The sequence below is a fragment of the Phyllostomus hastatus genome, unplaced genomic scaffold, assembly GCF_019186645.2.
Source record: "Phyllostomus hastatus isolate PE091 unplaced genomic scaffold, TTU_PhHast_1.1 phas_contig_40, whole genome shotgun sequence".
NCBI classification, from domain to species: Eukaryota; Metazoa; Chordata; class Mammalia; order Chiroptera; family Phyllostomidae; genus Phyllostomus; species Phyllostomus hastatus.
In genome coordinates this window covers 86,141,171-86,155,179 of record NW_025333872.1, presented here as the reverse complement: position 1 = coordinate 86,155,179, position 14,009 = coordinate 86,141,171, and the positions used below count along the sequence as shown (strand labels likewise).

The 14,009-nt window shown below is 35.7% G+C and overlaps 1 protein-coding gene across 6 annotated transcripts in view; it reads right to left on the bottom strand.

Moving 5' to 3' along the window:
- The window catches only part of STXBP5 (syntaxin binding protein 5), a 129,464-nt gene that overhangs the window by 93,482 nt on the left and 21,973 nt on the right, over positions 1-14,009 (bottom strand). For all 6 annotated transcript variants that reach the window (XM_045842600.1, XM_045842602.1, XM_045842605.1 and 3 more), the window contains exons 3-4: positions 13,180-13,261; positions 11,941-12,041 (exon numbers count right to left, since the gene is read on the bottom strand). In XM_045842600.1, the coding sequence (XP_045698556.1) occupies positions 11,941-12,041; positions 13,180-13,261 (183 nt within the window). The remainder of the gene's footprint in view (positions 1-11,940; positions 12,042-13,179; positions 13,262-14,009) is intronic.

Here is a 14,009-nt window from a genome sequence, read left to right as displayed (position 1 = left end):
CCAAATGAAAGAACAGATCAAAACTCCAGAAAAAGAACTAAATGACATGGAGATAAGCAACCTATAAGATGCATAGTTCAAAACACTGGTTATCAGGATGCTCCAGAAACTTACTGGGTACTTCGACAGCATAAAAAAGACCCAGGCAGAAATGAAGCTTGCATTAAGTGAAATAAAGAAAAATCTACAGGGAATTAACAATGGAGGGGATGCTGAGATTGAAATCAATGATCTGGAACACAAGGAAGGAAAAAGCATCCAATCAGAATAGCAGAAAGAAAAAAAGAATGAAAAAAAACGAGGATAGGCTTAGGAACTTCGGAGACATCTTTAAAGGTGCCAACATCCAAATCATAGGGGTGCCAGAAGGAGAAAAGAGCAAGAAATTGAAAACTTATTTGAAAAAATAATGAAAGAAAACTTCCCTAATCTGGTGAAGGAAACAGACACTCAAGTCCAAGAAGCACAGTGCGTCCCAAAGAAGATGGACCCAAAGAGACACCAAGACACATCGTAATTAAAATGCCTAAGGTTAAAGATAAAGAGAGAATCTTAAAAGCAGCAAGAGAAAAGCAGAGTTACCTACAAAAGAGTTCCCATAAGAGTCAGCTGATTTCTCAAAAGAAACTATGCAGGCTAGAAGGGACTGGAAAAGCATTCTAAGTCATGAAAGTCAAAGACCTACATCCAAGATTACTCTATCCAGCAAAGCTATCATTCAGAAAGGAAGGGAAGATAAAGTGCTTCCCAGACAAGGTAAAACTAAAGGAGTTCATCATCACCAAAACACTGTGTTATGAAATTCTAGAGGGAATCATATAAGAAAAAGAAGATCAAAATGATGAACATGAAAATGATAATAAATTCACAACTATCAATAATCTAATCCAAATAATAAACTAAGCAAAGAAGCAGACAGGAACAGAATCATAGATATGGAAATCATTTGGAGGGTTATCAATTGGGAAGGGGAAGGAGGAGAATGGAGGTAAAAGTGAGGAGATTAAGAAGCACAAATTGGTAGGTACAAAATAGCGGGATGCTAAGAACAGTACAGGCAATGGGTCAGCCAAAGAACTTACATTAATGGTCCATGGACATGAACTAAGGGGGGGAGGAAGCTGGAGGGAATGGGGGTACCAGGTGAATGGGGTGTAGTGGGGAATAACTGGGACAACTGTAATAGCATAATGAATAAAATTTACTTAAAAAACAAATAATTATCAACTAAGTATCAGTTAGTGAAACAGCAAATATCAAATAGAAAAACAACATATATCGACAGAAATCATGAATAACATCTGAGAAAACTGTTCCTTGTTGTATGGGAGACTCCTGAAGTTCCATTTTGAATGATCTTACTTTGAATAATGAAGATGCCAAAGTGTTTTTATATAAAAAATGATATGAAAAACAAAAGCAACCTGAGAGTCATTAGCAACTGTTAACTACATTTTTCTATTTTTATATCAGATTTTCCTTTATTGTACTCTTTATTGCATAGGTGTATTTTAAGTATCTTCCAGCCTGTAGCTTATGTCTTTTTTTATTAAAGAACTTTCCCTCCCTCCCTCCTCTTTCTACACATGTATGTGTTCGTGTGTAAGTATATACATACACACACCTATAGATATACATGCATACACACACACAAATATAACCCTATGTGTACATTATGCAAGTTTGCTATTATCAAATAATTTTATTAGTTTTTATCATGTTTTCTCATTCCTCCAAAATTTACTGTTTCCATAAGTCATTAAAAAAGCCTGGACCAACATAGCCTTTCATATTTTCTTCATGTTCATAAAATACACATTGAATACATAAGGACTTTTTGATGGGGAGAAAGTCACTGTTTTCTTTTTTTTAAAGATATTGTACAAATTGTTCTGAATCTTGCAATACTACCTATCAGCAGCTGGTGGATGAAATTTGTCTTTTACCTTTACGGTAAGCGTATGGTAAAAAACTTTTAACCCTCTCCTATGTAGCTTGTACTCTTTCGTGTATGCTATTGAGGCACACACTGCCCATGTTACAGATGCTCCTTATATCACTTTTTTCTAAGTTTAAGTTTTCTGTGGTCACTTCATATTTAAGTGTTTAACTGGTTTACAACTCATTTTAGTTATGAGGTAGGGACCACTTTTTTCTATATTCATAAGAGCTGTCACAGCATTTTTTATTTACTGCATCTTTTTTTCTGTTTGTAATGTCACCTTTGTCATATAAGTATCTGTCTCTCTGAATACATATGACTCTGGATCCCTTTACTGTGCTTTTATCCATTTGTCTCCTTCTAATTATTATGCCATTTTAACTTCTACAGTTTAATACAATTTAAGTGCCACAATCTCATATTTCTTTTCAAAACTGTCCAGGCCCTTCTTTTCTCCACAAAAATTTCAGGATCAGTTTAAGTCCCATGAACAATCCTGTTAAAATTTTGATTGTAATAGTACTGAATGTATAGATTTTGGTGAGAAGTGACATATTTTACAACTTGAGTATTCCTTCCTATGAAGTTCTCCAAATGTTTATCATCTTTTAGTCCTTCAATAAAGTTTTGATATTTTCTCTATATAGATAGATCTTATATATTTTTGCTAGTGTTATTTCTAGAAACAAAATTTCATGACATGTTGTTTTTTCCCTTTCATTTGCTTTCAACCTGCAAACTGTATTCTGTCATGTATAATGCGCAGTTTTTTGTCCAAATTTTTGAGGGAAAAATAAGAACGCACATTATACCTGGGTATAATGATTACATATCAGGGGTATCATAATCCCATGTACAATGCACACAAAAATGTGGGTGTGCATTGTACATGGGAGCCAATTATACATGGCAAAATAACGTAATCATGCTTCAGTATATACTTTATAAACAGCTCAACAGTTGCATTTTTTTGATCAAATTAGTTTTTAATCAAATCTAAAAGTCAATGATTTTACTACCAATATAATTGAACTTAGTTTTCCCATCCTGTTTAGGATCTCTTTCTATGATTTTTATCTTTTTTCCTTAACTTCTATTTATTAATTTCCTTCATTTCCTTTTTTCTTCCCCTAATGATTTTAACATTATATTCAATATGTGTTCTATCCTTCCAGTATTTAACATAAACTATTCAAGCATTTTATTCATCTTCGTTGTCTCAATACCCAGCATAATCCCTGGTACACAGAAAGTAGGCAATGTTTGGTGAACCGAACTTAATTAACCTCCTAAAATGTTTTTTTTCTTATTTCCAAATATGAAGCACTACTCCCATTTTATATTATTCCTAAGCCAACCAGTAATTTTACAGTCCTTTCAGCAGTCTAAGATATAATTTTTCTGAGCCAGTATTGCATTAATACATTTAGAGGAATAATACACTGTGGTGGGCAAAAGTACATTTACAGTTGCAATTATGTGAAACATAGAGTTTATTCTTGTATGATTATTAATTATTGTATTATTTCTTTGTATTATACTTGAACCTCTTTGCCCTAGGCATAAAAACAAAGTTTTTCATTCGTTATTTTCTCTCTAGTATTTTCCACAACACTTAGGTCATGCTGATGGGCAAAGCTAAAATGCTCTTATACTCACCACTGATTACTAGCCCCTCCGTCCATATAACCTTTTTATACCTTAGGCGCATTTTCAGGCCCTTGTGCAACGAGACCAATCTCTTTGAATGTCTTTCCCAATTTCCTTGTCAGAATTTCTTACTTGTTATGTATAATTTTATTCTAGGAAGTTATCCAACACCTTCTTAAGCATCCTTCCTTTTACAGTCTCAAGGTCAACAAAATCACAATTATCTTTCCTGAAACACAGATTTTTTTTTCTTTTTAAATTTGTCTCAGCACATGGTTCTCTATACTCAGAGTCCCAAGGTGACTCATCATTTCCATGTCACCAACCAATTCTCTTTGCAGATTACAATTGGGCCCAGAGAAGTAGATCCCTCTGTGCACTTTCCTACCAGGCCTGGATACCATTCCATTTCTGTATTCCAGTCCTGAATATCATCCCACCAAATTGCTCTCATGTCTAATGCTTGTACACTTCTCATTACGCTGCTTTCAAAGAAAAATATTTTGCTGATATGATGCAATTACCACAAAAACTGTAATTCTAGGTCTCTGATTTGTTCCAATATTATGATTAAAATTTTTCTTGCACAGAAATATGTGCAGTGAATTAATTAAAAATCCTGGGAAGACCTGTATACATTTTTTAAGGGCTGGTATCTAGCCAAATACTCTTTTACAGCTCTTCCCTATTCATGTGCACTGAGCAAATTGCAAGCCTCATACATATGAAAAGCATAATATTTAGGTAGTATTATGATGAGAGTGTAATGGGATAAATTAAGTTTCTTTTCCTACATTGATTTATTTATGAAAATCTGATGCCAGCGCAGAAGCCAGTCCCTGAAGTACTTATAGGCACCAACTCTCCCTCTACTGTGTTGGTACTCAAATGAATTACTCCATTTGTCAAACGGTTTTTTTCTCAAGAGGACTTTGGACATTAATGCTCCACTGATAATTGCTAGGATGTAATTTTGATTATTAATGTATTCCATGTGATACTATATATTCCTACTCATTAGTGTAAGATGCATGCATGCTTATTTTATTCTCTAAATGTATAGCTATATCTATCATCAAATGAAAGAGTTATGAATCAGTATTAGAAATAAACTGTAAATCAGTGTTAGGATAAAAGAAAAATATTTATCTTTAAAATAAACATGTTAATTTTAATCTAAAGACTGTTACTCAGGTGCTTAACATCCTTATGCCAAAGAAAATTCTATTCTCTGAAATTTCACAAAGAAAATTGTCTTGACCCCTGAGAATAAATAATGTTAAAGTGTTTTATAAACAATAAGGAATTATATATAGAATTAAGAGATAAAATTATTAGACAATAATAGTGGGATCTAAATAAAAAAGCCGATATATATAATTGAATCATCAGTCTTAAAAGGCTTCATATATGTAGAAATTTAACATGGTTGAGAATAATGGTCATGTTAACTCAAGGCAATGAGAAAAGACTAGTAGATAGTTGCAGCTGCTTATAAACCTATGACTGCCTCCCAATTAGAGGAAAAAAGCAAAGTAGAAGCTAAATGAAACATAATATATAAGGCAATTACCCAACAGAATATGCCTGTCAAACTCTCAATTTCGACATAAACAAACTATCTCTTCTTACATGTATAAACCCAAAGGTGCATTACAATGAGGTTCACCAATATGAAGCAAGAGGAATGAAGGAGACATATATCAGTTTCCTAGAGATGCCATAAACAAAAATTACCACAAAGTAGGTGGCTTAAAATAATAGGAATTTATTATTCCAGAGTTCTAGAGGCTAGCCATCAGAAACCAAGGTGTCAGCAGGGCCAGTCTTGCTCCGAAGGCTCCAGAGAACGTGTGTCCCACACCCCCCTCTCTCCCAGCTTCTGGCACTGCCAGGTGTCCTTGGCATTCCTTGGTTTGCAGGGACTCAAGTGTCAGTCCCTACCCCATCTTTACATGATGATCACCCTGTATGTCTGTCTCTCTTCTCCTCTTCTTATAAGAACACCACTCATATTCGATAAGGTCCACCTTAATAACTTCGTATTAACTTGCTTACACCCACAAAGACCCTATTTCCAAATAAGGTTACAGTCACAAATACTGAGGTTAGGATTTCAACATCTTTTGGACAACACAATTCAATCCTTAACAGGTACAGGGCATTCAAGGCCATGCCTCCAAGGTTCCCTACCAATATACTGCTATGACCAACACTTTTCAGGTTGCAGGGGATTTAGATGATGCAGCTACTACTACTGGTCAATTATTTATTGTGGTGTAAACTGTATAAAAGATAAATTCCTAATGAGACATGAACCTGGCAATTGGCACAATAAGCTACATGCTATTCAAAAAAGACATCTAAAACATTGTATTTTCCAACTTTCAAAGTATTTTTGCTTTTTATGATTAAAAAGTATTCTGTATTATATCCTTTTTGGTTTCAGCCTCCTTCCCTGTTAGGGACTGAACTATGCCCCTCTACCTCCCCACTCATTTACTGAAGACCTTCTCCAATGTTCCTTTTCCAATTAGTTGATTCTATAAACACTAAATAAAATCTCTTAAGTTAATGCAGATATTCCAAGTTACAAAAGTATTGTTGAATAAAAATCCAATACCTTTAAAAACAAAAGTAATTATACAGGTAATTTCTACATACTATAAACTATTGTATGTGCTTTATACGTATTTCTTACTTTATACATATTAACTTTCTAACATGAATCTTAGGATTTTTGTGAGATCATAATTATCCATTTTATAGATAACAAAATGGGTATAGTTACAAGTGACTGGTCTATGAACTAAGATTCAATATACATAGTTTACCTCGAGTCTGCAGGTGTAACCACTACGGTATACTGCTTCTCAGGTAACAGAGAAAATCACATTTTAAGATAAGTGACTAAACATGGTAAGAACGGAACTTGTATAAGCTGGCTGCTAACCAAGGAGGACATTCATAAGTTTGTGTTATTGCTCAATTCAAAATCATTCTACGGAAACTGAGATATATATTTACTTCATACAAACAAATGTCACTTTATTGGGCATCTGGGAATCTTAACTCTGACCAAGGTCCTAATCACAAGGCCCAAGTGTGTCTTGTTTACAAATGTACAAGAGGGGACCTGCAAAAACCAGAATTACCTTCTGGAGGGCGGGCCCCTTGTAGTACAGGCTTCCCCAGCTACCTGAGCATTCTAGGAACCCATCTGTATCAGCAGACCAGCTAGCACTGTTGTGAAAGGCTGCATTCCGCTTCAGTGAATTTGTTTTGAAAACTTTCAAAGTGTTTGCCCATTTCATGACGGGTGATTTACGAGCCCACCTGCCCACACCACACTGAGTATTCAGCAGCCTTTGACCAAAAACTACATGGCCCCCGTGCCCCCCCGCCATATCCACCCGATCTCACCCGGAGAGACTTTTTTTTTATTTCCCTGGATGAAAAAAATATCCTCAAAGGGAAACATTTTGCTGATATGGAAGAGGTGAAACAAAAAATGGCAGAACCCCTAAAAGGCATCAAAACCAACAAGTTAAAAAAAGAGTTTTGAGCAATGGAAAAAACATCTCTAATGTTTTTTAAAGATTGGATGCAACAGGTGTATTGCATCCAATGGAGAGTACTTTGAAAGCGACTGAAGTTTAAACATGTACAAATAAATACACAATTTTTAATAAATAAATTGTGTTTTCAGGGGCTCCTTCCTCATATGCTCAGGAGTCAGCATTAAGCTGGTACATAAATAAGCATTCTGTAATCACCTATGGAAAAAACTGGGATAAAAGGACAAAGCATTTTAATATTTGAGGGAAAAGAAATAGTAAAGATGACATGAATTAGAGAGGAAATTTTTCTGCAAATTAGGATACCAATACACAAATCAGTGAAGTAAGAACTCACTGATGTGAATTCTTGAGTTCAGTGAAGTATGAACCCAAGTTCACAGAATTAAGCCAAGACTTGGGACTACCATTTCTATATTTTTTTCTTAAACACATAAAAGTAAAATCATATTAAAATATCCATATTACATGGTTACATAAGAATGTAAATGTACTGTACACTTAAAAGTGGTTAAGATAGTAAGTTTTACGCTGTATATTTTAGCACATTTAAACAAAAACTAAAAAAACCTACATTATGAAAAAATGCAATTTAAATCACCACATATAATTTCTGTATGTCTATAAATTTCTACTAAAATAAGAAAATTTAACTACTTAAAAATAAGACAATATTGTAATAAAAACCTTAAGTTTAAATTATTTTATAATTGTTCAGAATGTAATAAAAAAGCCATTTATAAACTTTTCACATTCTGTCTAGCTTTCTTTGCTTCAGAAGAAAAAATGTAACTAGCATAATGATGAAATAAAGTAATTTAACTATTAAGTTAACCCAAATCCATCATTAAGTAAAGAGAAAACTAATTAAGTTCCTGCTTATTTTACTTCAGTGTCAACAACAAAATAAGCAATGTGGTAATCATTACAAGTATTCACAAAGAATCCAGCTTTTTTCTCTTTCTGGTCATATGACTAAAATTAGGGATGGTCGTATGACTTGCTCTGGCCCACAAAATGAGAGAGGAAGAGATACATATAAGTTCCAGGCAGAAGCTTTAAGAGCCCATGAGAGCTTCATCGTATTCTCTTTCTTCCTCTGCTACAGAGACTGGCAGTACTGTAAAGACCATTCCTCCACCAGGATTCTGGAAGACTGTAATGAAACGGAACAGAGTTCCAGCAAACCCACGTAGGTCATTCATCAAGTCATTAAGATTTTGAGAGTATTTGCTACGATAGCATAACCCAGACTATCCTGACTTACACAGATATAAACACTAACTATAAAGAAGTTAATTGTATACGGAAAAGAATGGTTCTTACAAAGGCGGGAGATGGAAGGACGGGCAGGGAATGAGAGGAATTTGTCCCAACAGAACGCTTCCATCAGGGCATTTGAAAAGTCCTGAATGACTCAGAACTCAGACTGAGGGGCAGAAAAAGTCTTCTGACTGGGGACAGATTGATTCCTAGAGTGGAGGACAGCCTCCACTCCCCCTTCCCCTCCCCACCTGCAGCCAGGTGCAGAGGAGAAGCAGGCTATCCCAAATGCCATGTCTCTCCTTCCTGCCATGTGAGCAGATCTGAACTTCAGTAGTGGGAGAATAAACCACGGTTCACCCAGGAGGCACCAGGGCCTTTTCTTGGCATTTTACATCCAAGAGCTGCCATACAAGTTTGTAGCCATCTTAGAAAATTTCATCCAAAGCACGAGGACCAGGTACTCATGCTATAGTATTGTTTATTGTTGCCTTAATGAAGGTCAAGCAGAAGCTGAATCCTGAACTGGACCACCTAGGTTCTGCTGGTCAGCCGGGTTTCGTTTACAAGTGTGCTCAGCAGCTAGCATTAAGCTGGCATACAATGAGCATTCTCTAATTATAAAATAAATGGGCATGGGACAGCAATTAAAACTGGGAACCCCATCAGTTCAGTTCATGTGTAACTTTTAGGACCAGGGCACACAACTGTGCAGGCTGTGCCCTAAATGACAGCACTCAACCAAGGAGGGGTGTGGGAGACTCTGTGAGGCTATGTCCACCAAGAAGGGCCACTCCTTTGTACTCAACACAAAGGCTCCTTCTGTTGGTCAAGATATGTGCCTACAAGCACCTTACAGACTAGCTCAGGGTTCCTTACCCATGTTTACCAAAGCTTCTTGGATACCATCCTTAGAGGTGCTGTAGAGCCTTACTCCATACCTGACCATTATCAATTCCTGACTCTGAGACTCCTTGAAGTTTGACCCACTCTCTCCGTGACGAGGTAGCATGATAACCTGCAATGTATTTGTTCATGAACTTGGACTACATACTGTGACATTCCTATATCCCAGTGAGGAAAATGGACATGACACTAGCAAACAAGGTGTCGGTATTATTCTGCTGGAATCTTACATTCTGGCAGAATCTGTACGGTGAGTGGTAGTTTTAAGAGAACTTTCACGAAAGAACATCAGCACCCCCGTGTTCACTGCAGCATTATTTACAATCGCCAAGATGTGGAAACAGCCCAAGTGTCCATCAATAATTGTATGGATAAAATAACTACGGGACATTTACACAATGGATTGCTGCTCGGCTGTAAAAATTTACCCTTGGCAACAGCATGGATGGACCTGGAGAACATTATGCTGAGTGAAACAAACCAGCCAGAGAAAAACAAATCCCATGATTTCAGTCATATGTGGAATCTAACGAACACACTGAACTAACAAGTAAAATAAAGACAGACTCAGAGAGCAGTATGATGCTAAGTGGGGAAGACAGGGGTTTAGGGGGCAGAGGGATTGAGCAAAAAAGGATAAAGGACTCTTGAACACAGACAACAGTGTGGTGATTACAGCAGGGAGGGGGATAAAAAGGGACTAAATCATAGTGAAAAAATACAATTAAAAAATTAAAATAAATAAAGAGAATTTCTATAGTACTATACTGACCAAATGACATCATTTTGATGTACTGTAGGTCACAGTTTCTTAACTTTGACAGTATTATTACTTTGGGCTTGATGACTCTTTGTAGCAGGGTATTGTTTTGTGCATTGCAGCATGTCTGGCAGCTTTCCCGGTCTTTGTTCCCTAGACGTCAGGAGCACGGCTCACGCCCACCCCCACCTGTGACAACAAAAAACGTCTCCGGACATTGCCACATGCCCTCCGGGGGATAAAATCAAGCCAGGCTGACAACTACTCTGCCAGGTCTCCTTTCATGTGCAGCAGGTGGTATGAGACTGACAACAAAGGTATGTGTCCTGGCACTAAGATGCCCACCACTACCTCCTCCCGCTCCATCGCATTTGAGGCTGAAGTGGGCTCCCCCTGAGATCCAGCTGGCTAGCAGACTGAGGAGCTCTGCCCTGCAAGTTGAGAGGCTGGCTCTATTCCCAGTAGGTAGAAAAGAACTGAACCTTGACTTTTTGCTTACTCTTCCTCCCTAATCTTACCCCTCCCTCCTTCCATTAACTCTTCCTTCCCCTCTGTCCCTCTCTTAGAAGTAACGCCATGATTCAACTAAAGCCACTAGGTGACTTACCTTCTCAGACAAGATGCAGCCCAAGAACAAACTTTGCTGCTGACCCCCTGCCAGCTCTGGCCTCTGTCCCCCATCATGCCCCCATACAATAAAGATATCCCTTGCTGTTGACAAGGCTTGTCTTTATTGTACGGGGGACTGAACTTCTATATTCCCAGTAGCCTAGTTTGCATACTTTGAAGGCCAGTGTGGGCAGAAGTATAGACTCTCAATGAGACTGACCTGGTCATACAACCTCAACAGACTGACACTTATCAAAGGGGAACCATGGTCTGATGCCTGTCTTCCACCAAACACACTTACTCCACTGCATTTAGAGACCAGCGAGACCCACATTTCTTTTACACATACAGATGTAATAAATACTCATATACAGACATGTACACATATATACATATGGATTTTATATATATAAATGGAAAAGTAGGTCTCACAAGCAATTGGGGACAGGAAGATGACTATATTCCTACTCACATTTCATTCAAAAGTAAGTTCCATTTAAATCAAATATTAAGCATGACAACTACAACCTTAAGAGTACTATAAGAAAATAAGTAAGAATGTTTAATGAAATTGGAGTGTAATATGCCTTTCCAATGAAAGCACAAACACACATCATATGAGAGATTTCTGTGATCAAGCTGTTCTATTCTACAAGTATCTTACAGATATATTCATTAATGTGGATAGGCATATATGTAACATAACACAACACAGCAAAATGAACAGCAGACAGAAAATGACATAAGTGCCCATTAATAACAAAGACTGACTGAACAAATTATGGCATTTCCATACAATGGAGTATCATGCACTTATGAAAATGACTAAGGACGACGGTTTAAAAGTGCCAATATGCAACAACCTATCAGATAAAGTTACAGAGAAAATATGTAATGCCTTCCCTTTTATGCAAAAAAAAAAAAAACAAACCCAGTTATACAGAGATTTTTGCTTATATACAAAGACTGCAAGTATTTCTAAAAGGACACAAAAGAAATTTATATGGTTGCCTCTGGAGAGGAAGATGGATCTGAAAGGAAGAAAACTCACTATTCACCGGACATCCTTAAATGTTCTGAATTATTTTTAGGGTAAAATCCATCACAAGAAAATAATATCAGAGAACAAAATTCAAAGAAAATATTTCAAAACAGAATAGCAAATACATATATATGTGATATGTTTATACACATATATACACACACATATATGAAAACCAAGAGATTCTCACCTTTCTCTGCAAAATTTAAGTGAATGAAGTATGGCAGGTCTCTTTTGACGTAAATTCCATAAATGTAAGGTGTCATCAGCCAAGGCACTCACAAGAGCTCCCTTAAAAATAAAGTACAATATATTTTATATAGAACGCAATTTACAAATACTGTACTATTATTGTACTATTGTTATGTAAAATGTTACTATGGGAGAAACTGGAAGAAAAAATGCACAAGACCTCTCTATTTTGAAACTAACTGCTAGTCTCAATTATTTCAAAATAAGAAAATTTTTTAAAAAGGAAAAAAATCTGAGTCTTCATATATGGGATTGACAACCTTTTTTTAACACTTCATGCAGCTCTATGGAGAATACTAAGGTTAAAAAAAAAACAAAAACGCTTTCTCTTACCCTGAAAAACCCACACAATTGCATTTTATTTGGATCCTAATTTTGCTGAATATTTTTTCTTTAACTCTTTACACTCATGATACTTTTAATCTTTTGATATGAACAAAACATTTATCAAAAGCCAGAGGTACTATTTTCTTTCTCTCATATACATTTAAGAATTAAAGGGGAAAATGATGTCCACAATTATCCTCACATGTAAGAATCACAGAGTTGTTTCTGGGATAATTTCTCTTTCTTCCTTTTATGACCAGCTTTTCCTGCCGGTCACTACTCATAGTAAGCATCTATTCTCAGAGCCGATTATACTTTTTAAAACCTGCGAACACACTGTTTGCTCTGCTGATAAAATGGGGTTTCTCTAACTCCTTCCAAACTACACTCTACCAAAAAAAAAGATATCATCAATTACTTCAACCAATAAGTGACACATCAAGAACTTTGGACAATAATCAGTTTCTAATGGATTTTAGTTTCCTGATTGTGTTTCAAAACCCATTTGAGAAGTTCATTTTGTTATTTATAATAAATTCCATTTTTAAAAACATTTTAATATCGATTTTTATGTTTTATAACTTTCAATATCACTGAAATAAAATTTAAATGCAGCACCCTCTACCACAAAGATTTAGCTTACACCATTCTATCTGCAACACTGTTTTGAGAAACATCATTTATATAACTGTCCAAAATGATGTCTTATGGTGAATTACTATTATCTCTGACCTGTAAGAAATTAGTTTTTTGTTTACATATTTCAATATGAATGAATGCAAGAAATCTTGAAGACGAGACGTGGCTCTAAGTCATACATAGGTAGGAGAGATTAAAGCAATCCACTGACCTCATTAATCAGGAACTGGAGCTGGATTACTGCGGCTCCGCTGTCATGTTGACAATAACATTCTACTCCTGGACGACCAAAGCTGTCATTAATTCCATTAAGGAGTTTATGGTATGTGTGGGCTTTTTATAGAAATTTGGTAAATATTATAACAGACTCATAAATATTCCAATGACCTGAGAGTCAATACATGCTACTTACTGAGGTCTACATTTAGAGTTAGGTTTATTACACATCAAACTAATCAGGTAGTCTCTGTTGAAAATCAGAATGTTCAATGACTACAGATCTAAAAGAAATAAGACAGTATTAGGAAAAGAAAGAAGGATTTAAAACAGCAATAAACAGAAACAAAATAGTACATATTTATACAGCTTTACTCTGGCCCAGGTGTTTACTTTCACTTAAAATAAAAAGATGAGGAATCTGAAAGGCAGACAAATGTTATTTTGGAATATTGCTCTTAAATAATCCTTTTTCAGGAATTTTTCATTCCTGTATGGTTATTTTAAAATAGTTTTTACTAAAAATATAATGAAGAGCCACGTAACTATGTGGCATGATGTTATCTCACCAATGACTATGTCAATTTTTACAACAGGCTTGAATAGAGATTAAAATGCAAATTTCTATGAATCTGTATATAATAACAGCAAACACAAAGCATTTTCTTGTTAGGCATTTTATAAACATATTACATACTTTAACTAATTTAATTCTTAAAACCCATGAAGAATATATAATTTCACCTCATATAAACAGATAAAAAACTACAGCACAGAGAAATTAAGTATCTTGCCCCAAGTCACACAACTAGAAAATAACAGAGA